This window comes from Hydra viridissima, unplaced genomic scaffold (genome assembly GCF_058129835.1).
Source record: "Hydra viridissima isolate aposymbiotic clone 2 unplaced genomic scaffold, HvirCarnegie_v1 scaffold_9, whole genome shotgun sequence".
In the NCBI taxonomy this organism is placed as follows: domain Eukaryota; kingdom Metazoa; phylum Cnidaria; class Hydrozoa; order Anthoathecata; family Hydridae; genus Hydra; species Hydra viridissima.
The window spans coordinates 8,063,164-8,086,424 of NW_028324308.1; the positions used below are offsets into that span (position 1 = coordinate 8,063,164).

Sequence of the window (23,261 nt, forward strand, 5' to 3'; positions counted from 1 at the left end):
AAATTACTAAAATTTTTAAATAATTATCCAGGCATCTAAACTGTGCAATTAATAAAATATAAAAAATGCTTTATCTTTAAAAAGTAATAAATATTTTAAAATCATGACATTTTCTTTTTCAAAGTTTGCATAGAATTAATGGAAAAATAAATATGAAAACGAAGGGTTAAAGTTGGTTTTTAACCACTAATAATAATATTTGATCATTCCAAAGCTTTTTCTAAAGCTGCAACGATGGCTTAGTACAACAGAGCCATAGTGCCCATAATAAATCTATTAAATTTGTCTGTTACTAGCTAAAAAAAAAAAACACTAAAAAACTATATAAAAACTTTTCTCATAATGGTTATGATGGAGGGAACTCTATGGAAATGGACTAATTACCTCAGTGGTAAGCTGTTTGTTAAACCTAGATTAAATAAAGTAATAAATAACTACACTTTTTCTTGCAAATGTTTAGCAATAACTTCGTCTAAAACTGACTAAAATGATATTATATTTAAACTAAAATTTCACATATGATTTTCTAGCCATAATCTATTTGCACTCCTTTAGTTTGTTTAACAAAATGTTTAATTCCTGTTTCCACATTGTTATCTTAATTATTAAACATAAAACTTTAATCCAAAGTTACAAAACATATTCATAAGGTTATGATTTTTATATCCAACCTGCAAATAAAAAAGTTATGGCTAACTCTTGGTTATTACCCTAAATTTATAACTTGTAATCTTTGGAGTCTTTATTTTAAATAATTTAGTATTTTCCATCACCTATCATCTGCTACTCATTCAATATCTATAAGAATTGTATGTTTTTTAGTTTAAGTTTACATTAAAATATTTCCTATTTTTAGTTTCCAAATTGTATAAAATGATTTACATTTAGGATGGCAGCCACGTTGGTTTATTCTTGACTATGGAGTGATGTCATATTACAGATCCCAAGATGATGTTCATTTAGGATCTCGTGGTGCAGTAAAAATGTCATGTTGTGAAATACTCAGTAAGTTACCTAATTATAGTGTTAAAAAATGTAAAACTTTTTTTGGCAATTTAAAGTTTTTAAAAAAACCTAAAATGTAGTGCTAATAATAAGAATATTCTTTATGTGTGTGTGTGTGTGTGTTTGTGTGTTTGTGTGTGTGTGTGTGTGTGTGTGTGTGTGTGTGTGTGTGTGTGTGTGTGTGTGTGTGTGTGTGTGTGTGTGTGTGAACATATTATGCTAAGTTAATAGGATTTTTTATTATTTAATTAACTCTTTTGCCTCTAATTTATTTTCCAGTTAACACTACAGACCAATTACGAATAGATTTAAAAGTTCCCCCAGAGAATTTTATTTACTTAAAGGCATCTACACCAGCAGAAAGACAGAAATGGCTTGTTGCACTAGGGACTGCTAAAGCATGTATTATTAGTTCAAACCTAGAGGAACAAGAACAGCAAAGTATTCATTCTAAAAATCTTTCTAAATATTTTGATCTTTTAGGTTGTAGATCTTTGATAACAAATGTTACATTCTTTAGTGCACTCAATGGCTTTCTTAAAAGACAAAATGAAAGAACTAGTTTTATGCAGAGGTATTATGATTGAACAAATAGGCACAATTAAAGCTAGTGGTCAACCTACAGATGAAAATAGAGTAAGAGTAATGACTGTTTGTTAATCTGCTAGAGATCTTAAGTTAATTATTCTCCTCAATGTTCATATGTAAGTTCAATCATTTCTTACTATGTAAAAGAATTCAATTTAGGAATTTTAAGTGAAGCTACCTCTTCAACTCTAACAATATTTAACTAACTTGCTTCTAACACGGTCCAACAACAAAATTTTCTATCAACTTTTACAGTTTCTGAGTAATTTTTTAGTGCTGATTTCAAATATTTTAAATCATCATATATCCTTTTTAAATTATTAAAATCCTCATAAATGAATACTTAAGCAAATGGTGTTTAATGTTGATAAATTTATGCAACATCCGTTAGAGCTTTTTTAACAATTATTCAAAATTCTTTTCAAACAAACTTTATTTGTAATTTCAGATTTTATATATATATATGTATATATATATATATATATATATATATATATATATATATATATATATATATATATATATATATATATATATATATATATATATATATATATATATATATATATATATATATATATATATATATATATATATATATATATATATATATATATATATATATATATCTCATTGATGAAATGGTTTGAATGGTCTTGATCACTTCTGTTTTTTATAAGATTCATATACTTTGCTGAAACAGAGATAAAAAATAATAATAATATGATTAAAGTATTTGTACTTTAAATTGAAATAAAGATACCAGCATAAGAAATCAAAAATTCCATATCTAAAATTGTCATCAGCCATGCAATAAGTTACTCACTTTGATAATATACCTATTTTAAAAAAACTAGATGATAAGGACATTTAGCATGAAGATGGAATTCGAGACGATGAACAGCTAGATAAAAATTACATTAAATAATTGATTCCAAAGAAATTCTCATAGAACAAATCAAATGACTTGGTGCAGGATTTAAATACATATTGAAAATGTTTAATTTTCTAATTGCACAGCAAAATAAATACAGAAACTCTCCATATTATTTTGTTTATGGGACAGTAGAGTATGTTTACAATTAATAGAATGTTTGAGAAAATAGCATAAATAAACCATTTGTTGACAGAAATAGAATTATAGAGTCTGAGGAAGGAATATCTAAAAGCCCTGGGTAAAAAAGGAGATTGTTTTTCTTGCATTCAAATAGCTATTCCAATAATCTAGAGAAAAATGTTAATGGACAAAAATCGGTAAGATTTTTGGCTTCAGGACCCCAGAAATATTACAATATGTTATGGTAGGGTTGTCCTAAAAACAATTGCAAGAATACCAGGAAAGAATATGCAGAAGCAATCATGAATTTGTACCTGACTTTCCACTGCTGTCTCACTGGGAAAAACCTTCCTGTTGGAGATGTTGACTGACTACCTGTGCTTGGTTTAGAAGATGGTCTGGATAAACTCCTTGGTGTCATGAAATTGAACAGGTTGCAGTGAATCCATCACTATATATAATTTTGTAGAGTCATGGAAACACTCTGGTTAAGTTCAAACATTGAGTTCTGATACATCTGTCAATACTGACTGTTTAAATGTGTGCATTCTTTTGGAAAGAAAAGTTGGTAGAAAGTTCTTGTGGTTAGTTTGCCATCATTATCTGATGGAATTAATCTTGGCCCAAAAACTTTATGCTGTAGACCATTAATTTCTTCACACATTGCAATCTTCAAAAGTTTTAAAGCTGCTTGGGGAGCTGTAATACATGATAACTTTTGAAAACTTGAAGTAAAACCAGGAAAAAAGAATCATACTCAAGAGTCAAGCAAATTGAAAAGCTATCCCCCCTCAAATTACAAATAATTTGATGGATGTGTTGCTATCTCCAATAAAGAGAATGTTACAAAAAACTAGTAACAAGCTGAACATTGAATATCACTGGTCATGGACAATCTTTGCTGAGATGTTACAAGCAACAAACTCTTTTTGAAGTCTAACTAGTCTGCCTTGAATGCATAAATACTGATTAATCAAACCAACTGTTTAAGTAGTTTTCAATTTAAAGTGTTCTAAAACTATTATGCTTTGCTTATTTAACACACAATGACATCTATGCTGTATCATGAGACAAGAAATTTGCTGCTGTTGTTGGGTTGTGTTATCTGTTGATGCATTATTTTAGTACAATCAATATCTTACTTTACCATCTTATATTAATAGCTTATAGAAAATTTTTGCTTCTTTTATTTATTTCTATTGTTCTAATTGGCTTATTTGAAAAACAATAAATTTGCTAATATCTAAAAAACTTGATTCTTGCTATTTCAAGATAAACAAGTGGTCTCCCATTTGTAAATAGTTGATTATAAAATGGTTTTGATAGTACTTTTTTTTTAATTTCTGGGGCCCATTCTTAATAATCAATATATTTAACACTTTAATATGTTTACTTAGAAAATTATTGAAGCTGTTGCACTATTATCTGCAACTTGTGACACTTTTGTGTCAAATTTAGATGACATTATGGAAATTATTGAAGATAACCTAAGTATGTTCATGATGTTGTTTCTTTGAATTACTTTTTTTTTCTTTTTTTATTAAGATTTGCTGTATTGAAAACCATTATGATGATGCAAAATTATTTTATAAATAAAAAGAAATTTTTAATTTTTTCACTGCTCTTTCTAGGTACATTATCTCATTCTCCTCTTTCAACTCCAAGAGTAAGTAATTTACTTTTTCCAACCCACTTTTTTAAATTTCTTTTTACTAAGAAGTGATAATAATTTACCACTTATCCTGTTAAACCAGCAGTATCAGCAAGATTGCAGCGTTAGTATGATTGGTTCGTATTATTTACCGAAAAGATTGTCAAATGCAGGAATTCATTAACTGATATAAACAAAATTATTAAAAAACAATTACTTCTGATTCTATTGAATTATATTATCATAAACATTTATATTATCATAAGTATTTATATTATCATAAGTATGGGAGTGTGTAAAATAAGTAAAACAGCATATAGTTAAAAATGTTCTATTATACATTATATAAACAACATTATCTCAGTTAATGATTTCTTACAGTAACCCAATAATTTAATGTTTCTTTTTTTTTTTTTTTTTGTTTTTAAAAACTTTCTTTAACTTTTTCAAACTTTTTGCCCAACTGATTTTTTTTTCTAAGAAAGAAATTTTCCTTTCTAAATGAATTCATTTGCAACGGTCTCTTGGTCTTTGCAATATCTTTTTCTGTATAGCATCTTAGGTTGAGTTTACACACATTAGGCTTTTGAAATGATATAGCAGGTTATGTTACATAAACAGTTAACTTAAATACTGCTAATATTGGTATGTAAGTCAAAGCTTTAAGTTAAAAAGAGTTTTAAAAAACTAAACCTGTTTGATAACCAAAGAAACTGATCAATTCTTGTTTAAAAGTGAAAACCAAAATGGAATCGTTGATAATTTAGGGAACTGAAACTATTGTTTTCCGCACAATTTTATGCTCAAGATCAACAAAGATAACCTCAGATCAACAAAGTGTTTTGTATTATCAAAAATGCAAAAACTATTTTTGCAAATGAGTAATTCCATGTTGAGTCATTCAAGCAATGTCACCATATATCTCAGATCTTGCTGTTTTTTTATTTTGGACTTAAGAAAATAAGAATTCCTTATAAGTTTCAGTCTCTAACTTCAAGTGACTGTGGATTATGACTATTTGAGTTATAACAGATATCAGCCAGGGTCCTTTTGTCCCCTCTGAATTTTGATGTTTATTTAGAGGTTTCAAGTCAGGTAGCTTTAAAAATATTTGTTTCTTTTTTTTAATTTAAAATATTGTATTTTCTTGTGTTAGGAATCCAATGAAATGATAAGAAACTGCATAAAGTACCCCTAGTTATCAATTTAAATATTTTTATGTAATTTTTTATGTACTATGCAATTTATGTAATTTTTATGTACTTGTACACTTTATGTAATTTTTATGTACTTGCAAATGAAAATCCTTATGTTTTATGAAAGATTTGAATATGGAATGATGTGTGACTTTTTTTTTTTTTTTTTTTTTTTTTTTATTATCAAGGCCAAGTGGGTTTCTTGAATGGTTTCTGAATCAAGCTAAATTGATACTTAATGGTATCTTATGCAGTTTCTGACAATTTCATTGGATTCCTCACAAGAGAAAATATCTAGGAAAAAATTTCTAAATGACAAGAACAAATGTTTTTAAAGTTATCTGACTTGAAACCTTTGAATAAATGTCATAATTCTTGAGGGAACAAGAAGGGTGTGGTCATTATCTGCTAAAAGTAAAATAGTCATATTTCAGGAACTCCTAGGAGTTAGAGGCTGAAATTCTCAAGGAATTCTTATTTTATTATGTCCTCTTATTTGAATAGAAACCAGAAAAATCTGAGATATGGTGACATTTTTAAAACTTTCTGAATTATTTGCCATTGAATTACCCAAATGAGGTTTTTTTTCCAAATGGTATAAGAAAATGGAAAAGTTTATTTTACAGTGTCATTGTTATTGTCTTATTTGGTACTAGCATTGTTATTTTCTAATTATTATTAATTATATATTCTGAAATGACTTTCCATTCAACAAAAATTTATTTTTTTCACTTTTTAACTAAAAAGGTTTTTTGTATTATGTAAAGGTATGTAAGCATTGTTTTTACCACTCTTAAGCAACTAATATTATTATGCTAATTGACATAAAATTAAACATATCATTTTTACAAAAAATTTAAATTAACTTGCTGATAAACGAATTTTTTTCCTCAAAATTACTTTCAATGCCAAAAAGGTTCATTAACAAAATATTTAAACATAAATGTTACTATAATTGGAACTAGAAGCATTTCAATCTTTCTGAATGGTATGAATTTCATAGAGTATAGAATGTTTTTTTAGCAAGTTTTTTTTCTAAATAGAAATTTTTGACAAGGTGTAACACTTATAGTTTTTATCTTAAAACAATCCAGGGTGTTTGTATTGGCCATATTGTCTTTGAATGGTTTATTTAAAAAATAAAACAATTGAAGAATGTTGGCTAGACCTCCTAGCATTAACACTATATCAGTGTTGCAATCATCTTTTAGTATTGTTTTTACAGACTCAGTCAAACAATCATTAAAAGAATTCTACACTAAACAGAATAGCACGACTGAACTATATTTAAAGGTGGCTTAATTGACTTAAAGCTTTGCATGTGGCACAATGCTGTGGCGTTGTACATTATACAAAGTTAATACTTAACTGTAAACATGTTATCAAATGTATCTTTCTGACAAATAATTATGATTCATTATTTAAATATCTTTTAAGCAAGCTTTTTTTTTTTTTTACAATATAAGTATTATTGAGGAAAAAAATTTCTTTTTCAGCAAAAAAAAATATTTTCACATTTAAAAAAATGGTTTTTTTAACTTATGTCAATTAAATATAAAAGAGTTAATGTTTTTATTATGTTTTTAAAAGACAATCAGATGAAACATAAAAATACACCATCAGATGAAACATAAAAATACACCATCAGATGAAACATAAAAATACACCTTTAAGTTAAAAATAATAGACACCAGGTCAACTTGTAAACAGGTAAATATGGTTGTTTTTACCTTACTGTAAAATTTTTCTGATTTTTTTTTTAGCTTAACAAGCCTTTATCAAAACACATTTACAACAGTTACAGGTAGCTTACTTTCAAATTAAAAGATATTTTTAATCATCTACAATGCATGCAATCAATCTGATGTACTAAGTGATGTGTTTATACAAATTCACAAGCAGTATATTTATTTCCATACTCAGTTATTTAGCCTTATGTCCCCTAAGATATTCTATTGGTTCTTGCCAATCTTAGTTACATTTTTAAGTTATTTTAAAGAGGTATAGTCACAGTAAATCATTTTCTTGTATTTATGTGACCTTAAAAATAAACTTGTAAAGAATTGGTATCTTGTATAGAGTTCGCAAGCAGTAAGTTATATGTGTATTTGAAGCATGTAACATTGAAGGAAGCAAAAATTATTTAGGTAGTCCAATTCTCATTTAATAGTTTATTTTCTAGAGGGCAACATTCTCCTTCAAGTCTGTCTTCATATTCTGATTCTCTTGCAGAATCTGGAGGTAATATGGCTCAATAATATGTACATTGTTATGTAAATTTTGTCAAAGTTTATTTGCTTTTACATCTTAAATATATATTTTTACTGGTAATATTTGCTTAATTATATTTGCAGGGTCTTTTCAGTCTTACACTTCAAAAAAACCATCTTTACAATCTGCTACAGTTCTAAAATCTTCTTCACAAGCTTCAAATAATATTTCTAATAGTTTACTCTCACCTAATGAATTTTCATTTGAAATTGATGCTCCTTATAATCACACTCCAGATGATTTGGATAAGCAGTCTAATTTCACAGATTCATCAGTTTCTTCTGTATCTTCATGTACCAACTCTGTAAAATCTGACAGTGTACATAATACTTCAACATTTTTGAGAAATGTGAATGAGGTTACAATACCAGAGAAGCTCCAAGCACCATCACATCCTCTGTCTGTATTTGGAAAAGCACCTATGAGGTAAGTACTTTTTGTATACTTTTTTAATGCTTTTTTTTTTTTTTAAATCTTATCAATTAAATCGATAGTAGGACTATTGACATCTTAAGTGAAATCTCACTTGCCAGGCAACTTTTTCTTTTGATTTTCAATGAAAGCAATAAATTTTTTTTTTAGGTTTGAGGATGTTCAAATTGATCATCATGGCTTAATACCAACAAAACCATTTTTAGAAGCATGCAGATGTATTCTTCCAATATTTGGTAATGTTTGTTTACACTCTTAATTATTAGAACAATTTTACTTTATGTGAAATCAACGTTATTTTACCTTTTTATATTTCCTTTTTATCCTAATTATTCTGCAATTTTGTTTTGAAATTTGTTCAGTTGTTATACCAGTATATAACCAGGTCAAATTATGATTTTTTGACATTTTAATGATATACTCTTTATATGGGTCTATATACCTGATTGTTGAAATGTCTGTGTTAACAAAAACAAGTTTTAGGTATATACTGTCAGCCAAATAAAGGAGAAATAAAATAACATGGTAAGATCACTAATCTCTGATTGCCAATCTCATTAAGACATGGTAAGAAATTAAGAAAGTCAGATGAATAATCACTAAATTTAAAATCATCTTATATTACAATTAAAAAAAAAAAAAAAGAATAAAAAGTAACAAAGAATTCTAGCTTTAAATACAAATAAAAATTCATTCCTTAACTTTAATTACTTCTTTACAATATACCAATTGTTTCTGGATTCTGATCAATTGTTGTTTTAATCATCTTTTAAGATAAACCAACTTTGCTGTTAAGCTAATCTCAGGTTTTGAAAAGTGGAAAGATGGGAGAAAAGAATTTTCAGATGTTATTGCTGCTGTGTAATGTGAAAAATAACTGACAGTGTTTAGTTCTTTTATCTTATTGCATTTATTATTTGCATTCACTGGGATTGTTTATTATCACAATCTATTGAATGTAAATAGTTGCTCTTTTAGATAAGTTGGGTGCAACAGCCTTTGCTCCTGTTAAAATGGATATACAAGGAAATATAAAGGTATGTAATTTAAATCAATTACCAAAATCAAGGTTGTAAAACAATATAAATGTTTCTAATAAAAAAAAATTTAAATTTGTTTGAAATTAACAACAGCATTACATTTAAATTTAAATATCTTAACACTTCTCCCTTAAAGTGAAAACTTTCATAGTATTATTTATATTTAGAAAATAGACGCAAAATACAACACCGACACTGTAGCATTTGAGTTTTTACAAAATATTGTTTTCCAAGAAATTAATAGTAATGAGCATAATGCACGCAACTCTGCCACTGATGCCTTGCTATGGTTAAAAAGGTACTTTGATTTTTTATCTATTTGCTAAACTTCTAACCTTCATCCTCAAGATAAGTTTTTTGCAACAATAAAAAAGCATAGCTTTTGTTGAGTTTTAAAGCTACCAACTTCCATAATTTATAAATTGAAGTCAGGTACCAGTTTTTACAGGGTGGTGTGGTAGTAATTTATTTTTTAGAGCATTGGAATTCATCTGTGTTTTTCTTGCAGAGGTTTCAAAGGGTGAAAAAGATTTGGTACTAGCAGCAGGTGATTGAATTTCTACTTTTATTTGAATGTAAAAATTTCTCTAAAATTTGTGTGAACTAGCTACATCCAACCTTCAAAAACGAACTTATTAAGTCAAGATGGATATTAGAAGAATTTGCATATTAGATAACATATGTTCAAATCTACTGGTATGTATATGCAGGATATTTACTAAGAGCTATATATTCTCATCATTAAGTAAAGTATGGCATATTAAAATTAACTAATTAACAAAATAAGAAACAAAAGAGATCAAAACAAAGATAAATACTTGAGCAGGTACTTTTTGAAATTAAGATGTAAAGTATAGCTAATCAACAGCTTGGATTTAAAGTGTATAATTCACTTGTATGCACTTGTTGAATTTTGTTAAAGGAACAAAATTGTAAGAGGTTATATCAAGAGTTCAAAAAGATTAGGGCACCAAAGAGCAGTTAAAATAAATGCACACTTTTATTAGTATTGTATTTTTCAAGGCCAATTAAAGCGAAAGGCTGATAAAGTGTATTCAAACCATGGCTAAGTATTCTAATAAGATTTTTTTTCAGCTCACAAGGTTCAAATTGATAAGGGCTGTTGTCATAACAAATATCCAGCTTTCTCCAGTGTTGCTAAAACACTTTCATCCTCCTGTAAATAGAAAACTAAACAAATCAACATATAGTTCTGAATCAGAAAAAAAAGAGTTGATTAATGTTGATCCATTAAGCTCAAAGAGCTTTAGATCTTAGATATTTACTAAAAAAAAGCACATAAAAAAATTAAAAAACAATATTGCTGATAAAACATTAAAAATAGCTTTGTAAATCTATAGCACAATAGCCAGTCCCCAACAAGAGACTTTACATATTTAATTTCTTGCTTCCAGAGATGATTGTTATCATACTGTTATCACAAAAATTGGATTATGATTTTATCATAATTTTAGGCACCGCTTATTCTAAATCGTTAAAGAAATACCATGGCTGGATGGTTAGGGGGGTTTTTGCTGTAAGTATACTTTCTATTATTTTTAACTTTCTTTATTATACTATCTTTTAATTTGTTTGTCTTTTCTAAATCTTTTGAAAATATTTAGTTGGCTTTAAAGGCATGTCCATACTATGATGATTTCATTTCATCATTATCAATAAATGATCATGGATTAAAATCTACGGATGAAGAAGTTTTGCATGAAATGTCTAGTTGTGTAGAAGCCCTTAGTAGAATTGTTTCAAAACTTAATCACTACTACAGGAAAAATAAGTTGGATATTGATAAAGTAGTTTAGCAGAGCTCAGAGGTAAATTTGTTTTTTATGGTGAACAATCAAGATTTTTTTGTCAATAAAAAAATGTTCTTAGAATGCTGGACATTGGATATTTACTTTTTAAAGATTAATGTTACCTGATAAAATACTTTTAGACTCTGTTTCTTCCATAGAACCTGATACTATTTTGATAGCATTCTTCTATAAAATCTGATGTTATTTTTAAAAGAAATGAAACAAATGAAGTAGTTTGCACAAGCATTTTTAAATAAATTGTTGTAACTAAAGTCCAAACTATTAATTAGAGTCTAGCTAACTGAGTTTTGATGCTATTCAGTAGTGGCTGGTAATTACTAGAAAATGGACAAAAAAAAGGTACTTTAATTTTGTAATATTTTAGGTATCTATTGATAAACAATAACTGTTCTACAGTAGTATATTTCTTACCTTGTATTGAAGACAAAAAGTTATTTGGTTGCAAATATATTAAATAGGTAAAGATACTAAAAAATGATTGTCACATAGCTGTTTATTTCTGATATAATGGGGCCTTCTAACATGCCTTGATGAAACACTGCAACTTTTAGTATCTTCTTAAACTTTATCAATATTTCTGGTTATCAAATATCTCACATACCTGCATTAGATTTTGAAAACAATTTTTACAGGAGTGATCATCACAGTCAAAATTTCCTTTAACTGAAAAGTTTACTTTTCATGTTGGGTTTTAACTTTTTCTATGACTGACTGAGCAATAATGATGTATGTGCCTCCTGAACCCTGTCAAAGTTTACAGAAAGCTTTCTTCAGTGGATCAGTTGTGATTCAATTTTATTAGATAGTATCAACTTTCTAATAGCACTAAACGACACTAAAAATATATTTATTAGCTAATTGATGCTTTTTACTTTGGCTGCAAATATTTCATCATAGGATTTGTATAGTTTCTCCATTAGAACGTGTAGAATATTCACTTAACAATAAATTGACACTGGTCATTAAATTACAATGAATATGGAGTAATTTTTAGAAAATATGTATGTATGTATGTATGTATGTATGTATGTATGTATGTATGTATGTATGTATGTATGTATGTATGTATGTATGTATGTACTTTCTAGCTGCAGTTTATAGTTTTATAAATATCTTATAGTAGGTCAATTTACTTTACCATCTGTTTACTTGCATTCATATCTTTTAAATAATATCAGTAAATAATATCAACAGAATAAAGTAAATATAAATCTTCTTATATTTATTACTGTTAAAACTGCTAAATGCATGTGGTGTCTTAGTATTCCCCTGTTGAAGCTTTTCCTCAACTCGACTTTTATCTCATGGTTTTTTTATCTCAAATTTTTTTGATTTTGTTTATAGATTTAACTGAGCTCAAGCAAGTGACAGTTTGACTATAAAATAAATTTGATTAGTGGTACTACAGATGAACCTATAAAACCACTTTCACTAGTGGTACTACTAATGTAGATATGTACAGAAACAATTAGTGCTACAACAGATGTTCCACATGCATACAGATGTGCTAGTGCAACCACAGATGTGGCAGATCTGAAAAGTGCTATTAAAAAGTGCTTTTAATTTTTTTTTATTGGCTTTTATTATTAACTTTAAAAGTTTTTTATGTAAATAGTTCTTAATATTCTACTCTTGTTAACGACTTTGAATGTATGTCTAAGTATTTTGTTATGCTTGTTTGCACAATTTTATTATTATTAACTTGTAAATTGTACTACTAATTATCATTGTGAAAAGTTTTCTTATTTATCTTTTTTTTTTTTTTTTTTTTGTAAACAATAAGTATTTATACTAAATATAAAGTATTTGTTTTAAATAAAGAAACACAATGAATTTTTCTTTTTCTTAATCTCATTTCTTCTCCCATTATCTTTCTATGGCTTGTAATTCTATGGTATGTAAGCTATAAATAAAAGACAAAACTAATAGAAATTTGTTTTTAGATGAATTAACTTTTACATTTCTTTGAATTTGATTCACCATTTGCTGCTTTTTTTCCCCACTGAGAATAAAAAAGGTTTTTATATAATCATGTGTTTAAAATCTTGGACTTTGCTGTTAATGCTTACTTTAAATTTTATAAAAAACATTTTTTGTTCGTAATTAGATGAATCAGGATAAGCATGAACAAAAGCATGTAGCAATTGTAGGTGGTGGGTTAGTTGGGTCATTGGAGGCTTTGTTCTGTGCTCAACGTTCCTTCATAGTGGATGTTTATGAATATCGTCCTGATCCACGATTGCAGAAGTATGTTGCTGGGAGAAGTATAAATTTAGCATTATCTGAGAGAGGTCGTGCTGCTTTACGCAGCATAGGTGCTGAAGACTATATAATTAAAACCTGCATACCTATGTATGCTAGGATGTTGCACTCACACAATGGAAATCGTACCCCAATACCATATGGAAAAAAAGACCAGTGTATACTTTCTGTTGATAGGAGAAAACTTAATGAGCACTTGATCAATTTGGCTGAGAAAAATCCAAATATTAATTACCATTTTCAAAGTAAGTTTGTTTCCTCAGATTTTGATAAAGGAAGGATAACAATTGAAAAGAATGGGGTGCAATCAGACCATTTTAGTGATTTGATTATTGGTTGTGATGGTGCCTATTCTGCTATTCGTCAGCAGTTGCTAAAAACAACCAAGATGAACTACACACAAGTAATTTCCTTTCTCTTTAAAAATGTTGTTTTAGTGTAAATTTTTTTCTTAGTTTATTGTTACTACTATTTTTTCTATAAAATCTTTTTGCTGAAATATTGACTTTCATCGTTAAAAGAAGTGATTAAGCTCAACACATATTTCAACTTATTTTAATTCTCCCTTCAACTCCACCTGCTTCAATTTTGTTCTCTTCTTTTTTCATTAACAATAAAATTTTGTTATTAAGTTAACATAAACTTTGTCCTTTTTTCACCATGTGAAAATACTTTTCCTTTATATTCTAATTTTTACAGTCGATTAGGTTATTTCACACAAAGTATATTTCAAAAAAATGTCTTAAGATTATCTTGCTAACATGAGATGTTATACAATAAAAGTTTGTGCTAAAGTGCTTCATAATAAATTAGTGTTTACTTTATTTATTAGTTTTAAGTCTTCAGTTGCTTTAGTTTTGTTACTGATAAAATCCCATACAATGTTCAATTAAATTGAGTGCATAATTTTATCTATATATTTTGTTTCAAAGAATGCCTATATTCTGCATTTTTAAATTTGTGTTGTCTACAAACTCAGTGTGCTAGCAGCATCATAGAAGCATAAGAAATTCCTTCTCCCATATCCATCCATGGTAACATTCTGTTTGAACATTCTATGAACATTAAAAACTAATTTATTATTGATGTATTTAAAAATACCTCAACAAAACAGTTGCAGTGTTTTGTTGAAGTGAGTATGGAAGCAATAGGATGTTACTACAATATGCAGTTTTCTGAAAAGTTTCAGGAATAGATTTAGAGTAATTCCAGGATATAATAATTCCAGGATCTCATCATAAACTAATAACATTGGTTAATGGGGGATTTTTTGTTGACATTTTTTTACTGTTTTGTTGCCATTATTTTTGCAGCTGTTTGATGCCAAAAAAATTGAAATTATTGGTGGCATTTAGTTGCCTACCATGAAACTTGGCTCCATGAATCATTATTTTACAATATACTTTTTTAATACTATGATGCTACAAACTTTAAAAAAAATTTTATTTTTTTTTTTTTTTAAATTTATTGCTTTGTTTTAGTTTTATATTCCTCATGGTTACAAAGAAATTGAGATGTTGCCAAATGAACATGGTGATTTTGCAATGGAGGTGAACTACTTTCATATTTGGCCTCGAAATGAATTTATGATGATTGGTTTACCTAACCAAGACAAATCATTCACACTAACCTTATTTATGCCATTAGATATATTTGATAGCATAAAGTCTGACAATGATATTATTAGTTTCTTTGAACGTGAGTTTCCAGATTCCATTCCATTGATTGGTAAGGAAAAGCTTATTAACGATTACAAAAAAAATCCAGTTGGTGATGCTATTTGTGTCAAGACATTTCCCTACCATTATTCTGATAAAGTTGTTATTCTTGGAGATGCAGCTCATGCAATGGTGCCATTCTATGGCCAAGGTATGAATTGTGGATTCGAAGATTGCCTTGTTTTACATGAAATTCTAGACAAATCATTAGATTTTAAGACAGGATTGGAAGCATATTCAAAATTTCGCAATCCTGATGCTGAAGCCATAGTTGATCTTTCTCTTTATAACTATATGGAGCTGCGGGCGCATGTTAATTCAGTTTTATTTACTTTACGCAAAAAGATAGATAATGCTCTTAATTTTTTGTTTCCTAATTACTGGATCCCTCTCTATAGTATGGTCACATTTTCAAGGATGAGGTATCATCATGTTGTTCAGCGCAGCAAAAAGCAAGATAGTATTGTAAAGTGGGGTATGACTTGCATGTGTGTTGGGATGTTGTCTGTTTCATTGCATTACATCGCCAAAAGAAAAATATCCATTCCCTACTTTAATTATGTTTATGAGTTGTTTATTTAACTTCTTTTGTATATGATGCAGGTTAAATACAATAGAGAGCTGTCCTTTATTTTTATCCTTTTTTTTTCTAAACTTATAAAATATTTTTTAAAGAAGATTATCTTTAGTTAACATTTAAATTAATCAGGAGCTAAAAAAAAGTAATATTTCCAAAAAACATAAAAAATTATTTTTTGTTATCAATGCTCCATGACTTCATTTAAAACTTAAAGGAACAAATTTCAATTTTTATTGTTATTAAATTTTTTGTTAAGGATTCAGTTATCAAAAGTGCAAGCATTAATATTTTTGGTTAAATTTTTTTTATTTGCATTACTATTTTCTTTTCTTTATATTTTTATTAATCATATTTCTTATCATAGTTCTTATTGATTTATTATCTAAGAATATATATCAATTTTATATCAAGTATTTTCCTTTTAAAGAAACTTCTGTAAAAGGGCCAGTTTTTTAGTCTTTTGTTTAAGATTTCATCATTTAGTTGAGTCTTAAGTCTTCTGAGTTTTACTATTTTCAAAGATGAAATGAGTTTTATTGAAAAAAGATTGCAACTGAAATAGAGTAGCAACTGTTTTTTAGAACAGTTTTTGTGGTAAAACTTATCCCATTATCGTTAGAAAAACTTATCCCATTATCGTTAGAAAACTTATCCCATTATCATTAGAAAACTTATCCCATTATCGTTAGAAAAATTAATAAAAAATGGATGATGAGTTTGAAGAAGTTGATACTAAAACAAGACGATTGCCAAAGGTTGCTAAGGTACAACAAATTTTTTGTTGATGGTTTTAATACTTTTGAATATTGCTTTTTTAAATATATTTTTGCACCTTAAGATATTTTAAGATGTCATCTTAAGCAGATAATAAAGATTTCATTTAAAAATTTATTTTTTCTTTTTTTTTGTATTCAATATTTAAACTTTTTTTTTTTTTGTTCAGGTGAAGAACAAAGCTCCTGCTCCTGTTCAAATTACAGCTGAGCAACTTCTTCGTGAAGCTAAAGAAAGGCAGCTAGAAATTGTACCTCCGGTACTAAGATCTAAATTTATCTGTCCTCATTTTTATGTTCTCATTCTTCCAATATAACATTGATTTTTGTAAACTGGTTTTAATGCTTTTAAAATATTACAAATAATTTCAATGATGTGAGAAATCTTATATCTTAAATTATAGCAATTTTTTTCTTTAAGAAATTTATTTAGAATCAATTTGGAATCAAAAAGAATCAATAAACCTGAGCGTAAACTAAAAATCTAAATCTTTTTTTCCAAAACTTACTATTTTGTCATTCAGTGCGTGTTTTTATATCTGAAAGTTTTCACAGATTGTATCAACCTATAAAGTCTTTAAAAAAACAGTGTTTAAAAGTGAAAAATTTAGGATTTTCATAAACTTTCATTTTTTAAGGTCAAGATGGATTTCCTTAAAATAAACATTTCAGCTTAAATGCAGGTCCATATCTCACTTTTGAATGATAATACAATTAATTAGTTCAATGAGAGTGATTGATTTAATTATCTTTTTTTAACAAATATTTTAGGAGAATAATTTATAATAAAGAATCTGAAAAGAATTTTGAGATTATAATTTGTGTTTATGGTTTTGCTGTAAGGATTTATGTGTTATTTCCTGTCTTTTGTGTGTTGTAGCCTCCAAAGCAGAAAATTTCTGATCCAGATGAACTTCAAGAATATCGTTTGAGGAAAAGAAAGGTTTTTTTTAACATTATGTCTAACATGTTTTTTTAAATTACTTACAAAGTAATGAATATAGATAAAAGATATTTTTTTCCAACACTGATAAAGTTTTGATCTAGTTTTTTGAAGATAACATTCGCAAAAATAGAAGCACTGTTGGTAATTGGCTTAAGTATGCAGCTTGGGAAGAGACCCAAAAAGAAATTCAAAGGTTGATTTTTTTTATTTTCTTTTTTAACTTTTTTCTTTTTTTTAAGAAAGTTATAATTTACAAAAAAATCATTCATTATAGGGCACGATCAATATATGAGCGAGCTTTGGAGATAAATCATCGGAATGTTACTCTGTGGCTGAAATATGCTGAGATGGAGATGAAGTAGTTGCACTGCTTTAATTTGTTTTGCTTTTTAGTTCTTTGTAAAAGAGAAATTTGTAATCATTCAAGTTTTTATTTGCACTTTATGTAGAAACCGTCAAGTTAACCATGCACGAAACATTTGGGATAGAGCTGTCACAATATTACCAAGGGTGAATCAGTTTTGGTAAGACTATTTTTGGCTTTGTTTAGAGTTTATTTTATTTCATTGATAATTATATTGCAAATGAAGTAAAATATTTTTCATTAGTTTAAATATTGAGTTTTTAATGGACTTTGTCTATTAATTGCATGTCATCATTTTGTAATGGCCAGGTACAAGTATACATATATGGAGGAAATGTTAGGAAATGTACCTAACACACGTCAAGTGTTTGAAAGGTGGATGGAGTGGGAGCCTGAAGAACAAGCATGGCTATCATATATTAAGATGGAGCTGAGGTATAAAGAGGTGAACCGTGCACGTGCAGTCTATGAGATGTTTGTAATGTGTCATTCAAATGTTAAAAATTGGATTCGTTTTGCAAGATTTGAAGAAAGTCAAGGCAACATTGGTAAGCATTTTATTCTTATATAATTTTTAAAGCATAGTAAATAAATTTTTTATCTGTTTAAAGTGTTATTCTTTGTTACTGATTCAAATTTTTTTTTTAGCTAATGCTCGGATTGTTTATGAGCGTGCAGTTGAATTTTATGGTGATGACAATCTAAATGAACAATTGTTCATTGCTTTTGCTAGGTTTGAGGAAAATCAACGTGAGGTGAAAGTTTTTTTTAATACAAAAATTTTTTTTTTCTTTTTAATTTTGCTTTGAGTATTTTTTTATTTTTTTTTTGTTCAAAGTTTGAAAGAGTTCGAGCCATTTACAAATTTGCTTTGGAAAAGATTCCTAAATCAGAAGCACAGGTAAAGATCTCTTATCATTTAAAAACATTTAACTTTCCAAGTTAATGAAAGATAAAATAATGAGCAAATTTTTCCTTTGTGTTAAGCAGATAATATTGTTAAGTAAAATGTCAATGAATTTAAAAAAAGAGTTTTAAACATACCTTTTCATCTGGTTGGTTGTAGGAACTATTCAAAAATTACTCAACATTTGAAAAGAGATTTGGTGACCGAAGTGGTATTGAAGATGTCATTGTAAGCAAAAGAAAGTTCCAATATGAAGAGGTCAGCATAATAGTTCTTTAAGATAATTTTATAAATCCTCACTATTTTATAAATCCTCTATATAAAAATTTTTGACTAAATTTACTGTTTTTTATGATTTTATTAGATATAACTGAAACATATATGTATAAATATATTGGTGATGATGTTTTATAAATTATCTAGTGTTTTGTGATCAGTTTGAATTTATATTTTCAAATGGCTAAAACAAATTTAAAATTTAGAAAAGAAGAAGAATCTCAATTATTCTTTTTGTTAATAACATTAATTTAGTTGTTTGTACCATTCCAAATTGCACCATAAAAGACCTGTAAAGTACATATGTAGAAGTTACAGTACGCATATGCAAAACTTGTTTTATTCAGTTTCAAATTTCGGCACGTCCATACTAAATTCGTTTTATTGATGGAAAATTTCTGTGTAAAAGTTATAAGAAAAGTTGTTAACGGCAAAACAACATCAACATTTTTGTTGTTCTTTATTTAAGGAAGTAAAATTAAATCCTACAAATTATGACGCGTGGTTTGATTACATAAGACTAGTCGAGAGTGATGGTGACCTAGATACTATTCGAGAAGTTTATGAACGAGCCATTTCAAACATACCTCCAGTTCAAGTATTTTTTCATTTTGCTTTCTTGAGTCATAAAATACTTTATTTATCTTTGGGCCAAAACGACGTCATTTCATCTTTTTTTTGTTTTGTCTAAATTATTTTAGTAAGTGTGAACATCATTTTTTAATAAATCTTTTGACTTTCAAGGAAAAGAAGCATTGGCGCCGATACATATATTTGTGGATTATGTATGCTCTGTTTGAGGAACTCACCGCCAAAGTAATTCTTTGTCAAAGTTGCGATTATTCTGCGATCACCCTTGCGATTGTATTACGATATTTTACGATCTTAGACTTTTTCTCTAAATACCTTACGATTTTATAGCTTTTTTTTTTTTTTGTAACTTGCAGGATATGGATCGTGCTAAACTTGTTCATAAAGCTGCTTTAGAGGTTATACCACATAAGAAGGTTTGGTTTTGTAAATTTTAAAAATTTGGTGCACGAACCTTTTGACGCAAGCATTGAAAAAATATGGTATTTTTTTAGTTTACGTTTGCCAAAATATGGTTGCTTTATGCTTACTTCGAAGTCCGTCAAAAAAATCTTAAAGCTGCGAGGCTGGCATTGGTAATACTTTTTCCTATCATAAGTAAATACTGAGTGAAAAATTTTTTGTATCGTGCGTTTTCGGTTTAGAGAACTAGCGTTTTAGCTTTTGTGAGCTGATACAAACTGTATTTAGTGATACGAATAAAAATGAGAAATATTTAGGGAGCTGGAATAGGAAAATGTCCGAAAGATAAATTGTTTCGCGAGTACATTAGTCTTGAACTTCAGGTTTGTGTTTCCTCTAACAAAATGCTTCATTTTTACTTTTTTTTTTTAAAAAAAAAAATGAAAAAAGATTTTCACTACGTTTTATTTAATCGCTTATATTTATATTAGTTATCGCGTATGATTATAGTTGCGTGAGTTTGACCGGTGTCGAAAGTTGTATGAAAAGTTTTTAGAATTCAATCCTTCAAACTGTACGACGTGGATCAAAGTAAGTAACAGCTTATTTTCATTTCTTCATAATGGTTTTCTGTTTACTTTTTTTTGATCCACTTTTTATTTTACATTGAATTTTCTAAATCTCTTTTTTATCAAGTACGCAGAAATGGAAACTATTCTTGGCGATATTGATCGTGCACGCGGTATCTACGAGCTAGCAGTTTGTCAGTCCCTTTTAGACATGCCTGAGGTGATTTTTGTTATATTTATTCACTTTGTATCATGTAACTAGGAGTAATCAACGAATTAGTTTAGCATAATTTTCCTGTAAAACCAGTAAATAACGTTTTGTTTTTAGGTGCTGTGGAAAGCTTACATCGACTTTGAGATTTCACAAGAGGAATATGATCGCACTAGAGAACTTTACGAAAGGTTATTAAAAAGAACGCATCATATGAAGGTCACTTTTTAAAGTTTTTATAATTTTTGCTAATAATATTCAATGGATTGCTGTGGTTTATATATATACATGTATATATATATATATATATATATATATATATATATATATATATATATATATATATATATACATATACATATACATATATTCCAGTTTGATTTTGGTTTTTATTCTTTTTTTTTTTGGTTTTTTTTTTAGGTTTGGATCAGCTATGCGCGGTTCGAATCAACTACTGGTGAAGATGCTGCAATTGAACAAGCGAGGTAGTTTTGTTTTTATTTCTCCTGTTTTATATTTTAACAGGTGTGTATATATTTTTTAAAACATCTTCAATTTGTATGCAGGAGTATTTTTAAGCGCGGTGATAAGGCATTAAAAGCAGATGAGCTAAAAGAAGAACGGATGATGTTACTCGAGGCATGGAAAGCTTTTGAGGTACTTAAAGGTTTCTGTTATCAGAAATTCTTTACTCGTTTTTATACTGAGAATTTTGATTTTTTGATTTATTTACTATCAATATTTATTTATCAACGATCTTTTTTTTACTAAACTTTTAAAGTCATCCACTAAGTTTAAAAGTAACTTGTACTATTTTTTATTAGTATGAACACGGAACGACTGCGTCGCAGATGGCCATAGACAAGCAAATGCCGCGAAAAGTGAAAAAAAGAAGAAAGGTGCAAACGGATGATATGGTATTCTACTTTTGTTATTATGCATTTTTAGCGAATCTTTAAGACGTGCAGTATGCTCACGTTTGATATATTATTATTAGTCGGACGCCGGTTGGGAAGAGTACTATGACTACATTTTCCCAGACAATGAAGCTAATCAACCTAATTTTAAACTTCTGCAAATGGCTAAAATGTGGAAAAACACTGAGAATTCTTCAGATAGTGAAGAGCATGAAGAAAGTGAAGGTAGCGATAATGAGGAGAAACAGGGACATTTCCCTTTACCGCTCAGTAATGTAGATAAAGATGAGGAATTCAGTGACGAGAGTAGTAGTGATGAAGAGCAGTAAGAACTGTCATGTTCATCACCTTCAACGTTCGTTTGAAGATCTGCAAGAATCACAGTTACAAGATAACCTATAAGAACATGCATCAAAACACGAATGCCGATGAATAACACTGTGAAACGTGATTCGTTTTCGTAATTTATAGAATATTTATGGAACTAGTAAACTACTGAATATTCGGATTTGTTCTTTGTCATAAAATGATAACGCTAAATTTCCTTTGATAATTATATCGATTTCCTATGGTTTAAAAACTAATTTAGATAATGTATGTAAAGACATTCTAATTGATTATTTTAATTTTCAGAAATTCTAAGGGGTCAGAAGTATCCTATATGGATCTACTTTGAAGATAATTTCCAGTTCTCTATGGAATTTCTACTTTTCTATGAAATTTCTACTTTTCTATAGAACTGAAACGAACGAGGAAAAGCTATTATAAGAATAAAAAAAGAAATATAAGTTAAGTTTTTATTTAATAACCGCTAGGTTCGTATGGAAGCTGAATAACGAATGGTAATATGAAAGATGTATAATATGGAAAATGAAAATATCAGTAATACTACATTTTACTGATATTGTATTGGTAAGATGTCATGCAACATGTTGTGTACAATTTGTTCGGATTTTGAATTACACAATTTTATAATTAACCATGCGCTTGAAACCTCTGCGTCATCAAAAGCATCCATGGTAACATCAAACAACTTTGTAACATCATACATCATGGTTACATCAAACCGTTTTTTTCGTTTTTTGAGTAAGCTTAAGCTTGGTTTCCAATAGTTGTAGAAATGTCGTACAAAAATCGTGCAACGTTCGTTTGATTTGTTGTGCGGTAAATTGTTGTGCAACGCAATGTTTCCATCAGATTGAGTTAGCGCAAAAATCTTTAAAAAAAACAGTGTAAGCAAACAAAAAATGGCCGTCATAAAAAAAAATCTCACTCTAAATTATCGACTTTTTCTTAAACTTTTAATTTTAAGACGCCGAAAAAGCGTAAAGAAAAGAAAGCATATGTTTTGGGTCAGAGAACTATCTAAAAATCGCGTTAAGCAAGGTGCGTTAAGTTATTTGGTGCAAGAAATGATGCTATTTGATAGGAAACTTTTTTATCGATACTTAAGAATGTCTCCTGATAGAATTGAACACCTTTTCTCATTAATCGGATCTTCATTAACGAAAAAGTATTGTCCCAGTGGAGAGTCTCTATTGTCCATCGTAAAGATTAACTATTACAATTCGATACCTGGCTATAGGAGAATCACAACAAACTCAGTCCTTTTATTTTCGAGTTGGGAGAGCTACAGTTTGTAATATAATCGAAGAAACTTGTTGTGCTATATG

The 23,261-nt window shown here is 28.2% G+C and overlaps 3 protein-coding genes across 5 annotated transcripts; all 3 read left to right on the forward strand.

Moving 5' to 3' along the window:
- Positions 1 to 201: 201 nt before the first annotated feature.
- LOC145185169 (pleckstrin homology domain-containing family A member 8-like) lies at positions 202 to 12,815 on the forward strand. Of its 3 annotated transcripts, none has more exons than XM_090097861.1 (16): positions 202 to 391; positions 889 to 1,005; positions 1,285 to 1,446; positions 1,526 to 1,641; positions 4,109 to 4,141; positions 4,282 to 4,316; positions 7,261 to 7,301; positions 7,680 to 7,738; positions 7,852 to 8,194; positions 8,351 to 8,436; positions 9,179 to 9,237; positions 9,408 to 9,538; positions 9,717 to 9,787; positions 10,716 to 10,777; positions 10,866 to 11,069; positions 12,417 to 12,815. In XM_090097861.1, exons 5-15 carry the CDS (start codon positions 4,117 to 4,119, stop codon positions 11,055 to 11,057), a joined length of 1,104 nt encoding a protein of 367 aa, XP_089953987.1. In that variant the 5' UTR covers positions 202 to 391; positions 889 to 1,005; positions 1,285 to 1,446; positions 1,526 to 1,641; positions 4,109 to 4,116; the 3' UTR covers positions 11,058 to 11,069; positions 12,417 to 12,815. The 3 variants fall into 3 exon arrangements, 2 of the variants coding, with proteins under 2 accessions (XP_089953987.1, XP_089953986.1); XM_090097860.1 differs by having other exon boundaries at positions 265 to 391; positions 4,048 to 4,141; XR_013846527.2 differs by lacking the exon at positions 12,417 to 12,815 and having other exon boundaries at positions 265 to 391; positions 4,048 to 4,141; positions 9,749 to 9,787; positions 10,866 to 11,502.
- On the forward strand, positions 12,417 to 15,683 carry LOC145185170 (kynurenine 3-monooxygenase-like). The gene is made up of 3 exons (XM_090097862.1): positions 12,417 to 12,625; positions 13,180 to 13,737; positions 14,816 to 15,683. The coding sequence occupies exons 2-3, from the start codon at positions 13,180 to 13,182 to the stop codon at positions 15,632 to 15,634; spliced, it is 1,377 nt and encodes a 458-aa protein (XP_089953988.1). The 5' UTR covers positions 12,417 to 12,625; the 3' UTR covers positions 15,635 to 15,683.
- Positions 15,684 to 16,034: 351 nt separating this feature from the next.
- LOC145185284 (crooked neck-like protein 1) lies at positions 16,035 to 22,137 on the forward strand. Its single transcript, XM_080061149.2, has 22 exons — positions 16,035 to 16,396; positions 16,576 to 16,665; positions 17,286 to 17,348; positions 17,453 to 17,544; positions 17,626 to 17,709; positions 17,801 to 17,875; positions 18,025 to 18,263; positions 18,364 to 18,470; positions 18,554 to 18,616; positions 18,782 to 18,880; positions 19,368 to 19,496; positions 19,643 to 19,714; positions 19,846 to 19,905; positions 19,984 to 20,064; positions 20,209 to 20,274; positions 20,402 to 20,482; positions 20,588 to 20,680; positions 20,789 to 20,890; positions 21,092 to 21,156; positions 21,238 to 21,328; positions 21,496 to 21,588; positions 21,669 to 22,137. Exons 1-22 carry the CDS (start codon positions 16,337 to 16,339, stop codon positions 21,915 to 21,917), a joined length of 2,154 nt encoding a protein of 717 aa, XP_079917275.2. The 5' UTR covers positions 16,035 to 16,336; the 3' UTR covers positions 21,918 to 22,137.
- Positions 22,138 to 23,261: the final 1,124 nt, after the last annotated feature.

What these genes read in the sequence shown, in the direction of transcription:
- LOC145185169 (XM_090097860.1), top strand. Translation starts at nt 343, where the DNA reads ATGGTTATGATGGAGGGAACTCTATGGAAATGGACTAATTACCTCAGT. An exon ending in CTCCTCTTTCAACTCCAAGA is followed by an intron (nt 4,317 to 7,260) that starts GTAAGTAATTTA and finishes TTTTTTTTTTAG; the next exon opens with CTTAACAAGCCTTTATCAAA. An exon ending in TGGTTAGGGGGGTTTTTGCT is followed by an intron (nt 10,778 to 10,865) that starts GTAAGTATACTT and finishes GAAAATATTTAG; the next exon opens with TTGGCTTTAAAGGCATGTCC.
- LOC145185170 (XM_090097862.1), top strand. Translation starts at nt 13,180, where the DNA reads ATGAATCAGGATAAGCATGAACAAAAGCATGTAGCAATTGTAGGTGGT. An exon ending in CCAAGATGAACTACACACAA is followed by an intron (nt 13,738 to 14,815) that starts GTAATTTCCTTT and finishes GCTTTGTTTTAG; the next exon opens with TTTTATATTCCTCATGGTTA.
- LOC145185284 (XM_080061149.2), top strand. Translation starts at nt 16,337, where the DNA reads ATGGATGATGAGTTTGAAGAAGTTGATACTAAAACAAGACGATTGCCA. An exon ending in TATGCTGAGATGGAGATGAA is followed by an intron (nt 17,710 to 17,800) that starts GTAGTTGCACTG and finishes CACTTTATGTAG; the next exon opens with AAACCGTCAAGTTAACCATG. An exon ending in AAAGAACGCATCATATGAAG is followed by an intron (nt 20,891 to 21,091) that starts GTCACTTTTTAA and finishes TTTTTTTTTTAG; the next exon opens with GTTTGGATCAGCTATGCGCG.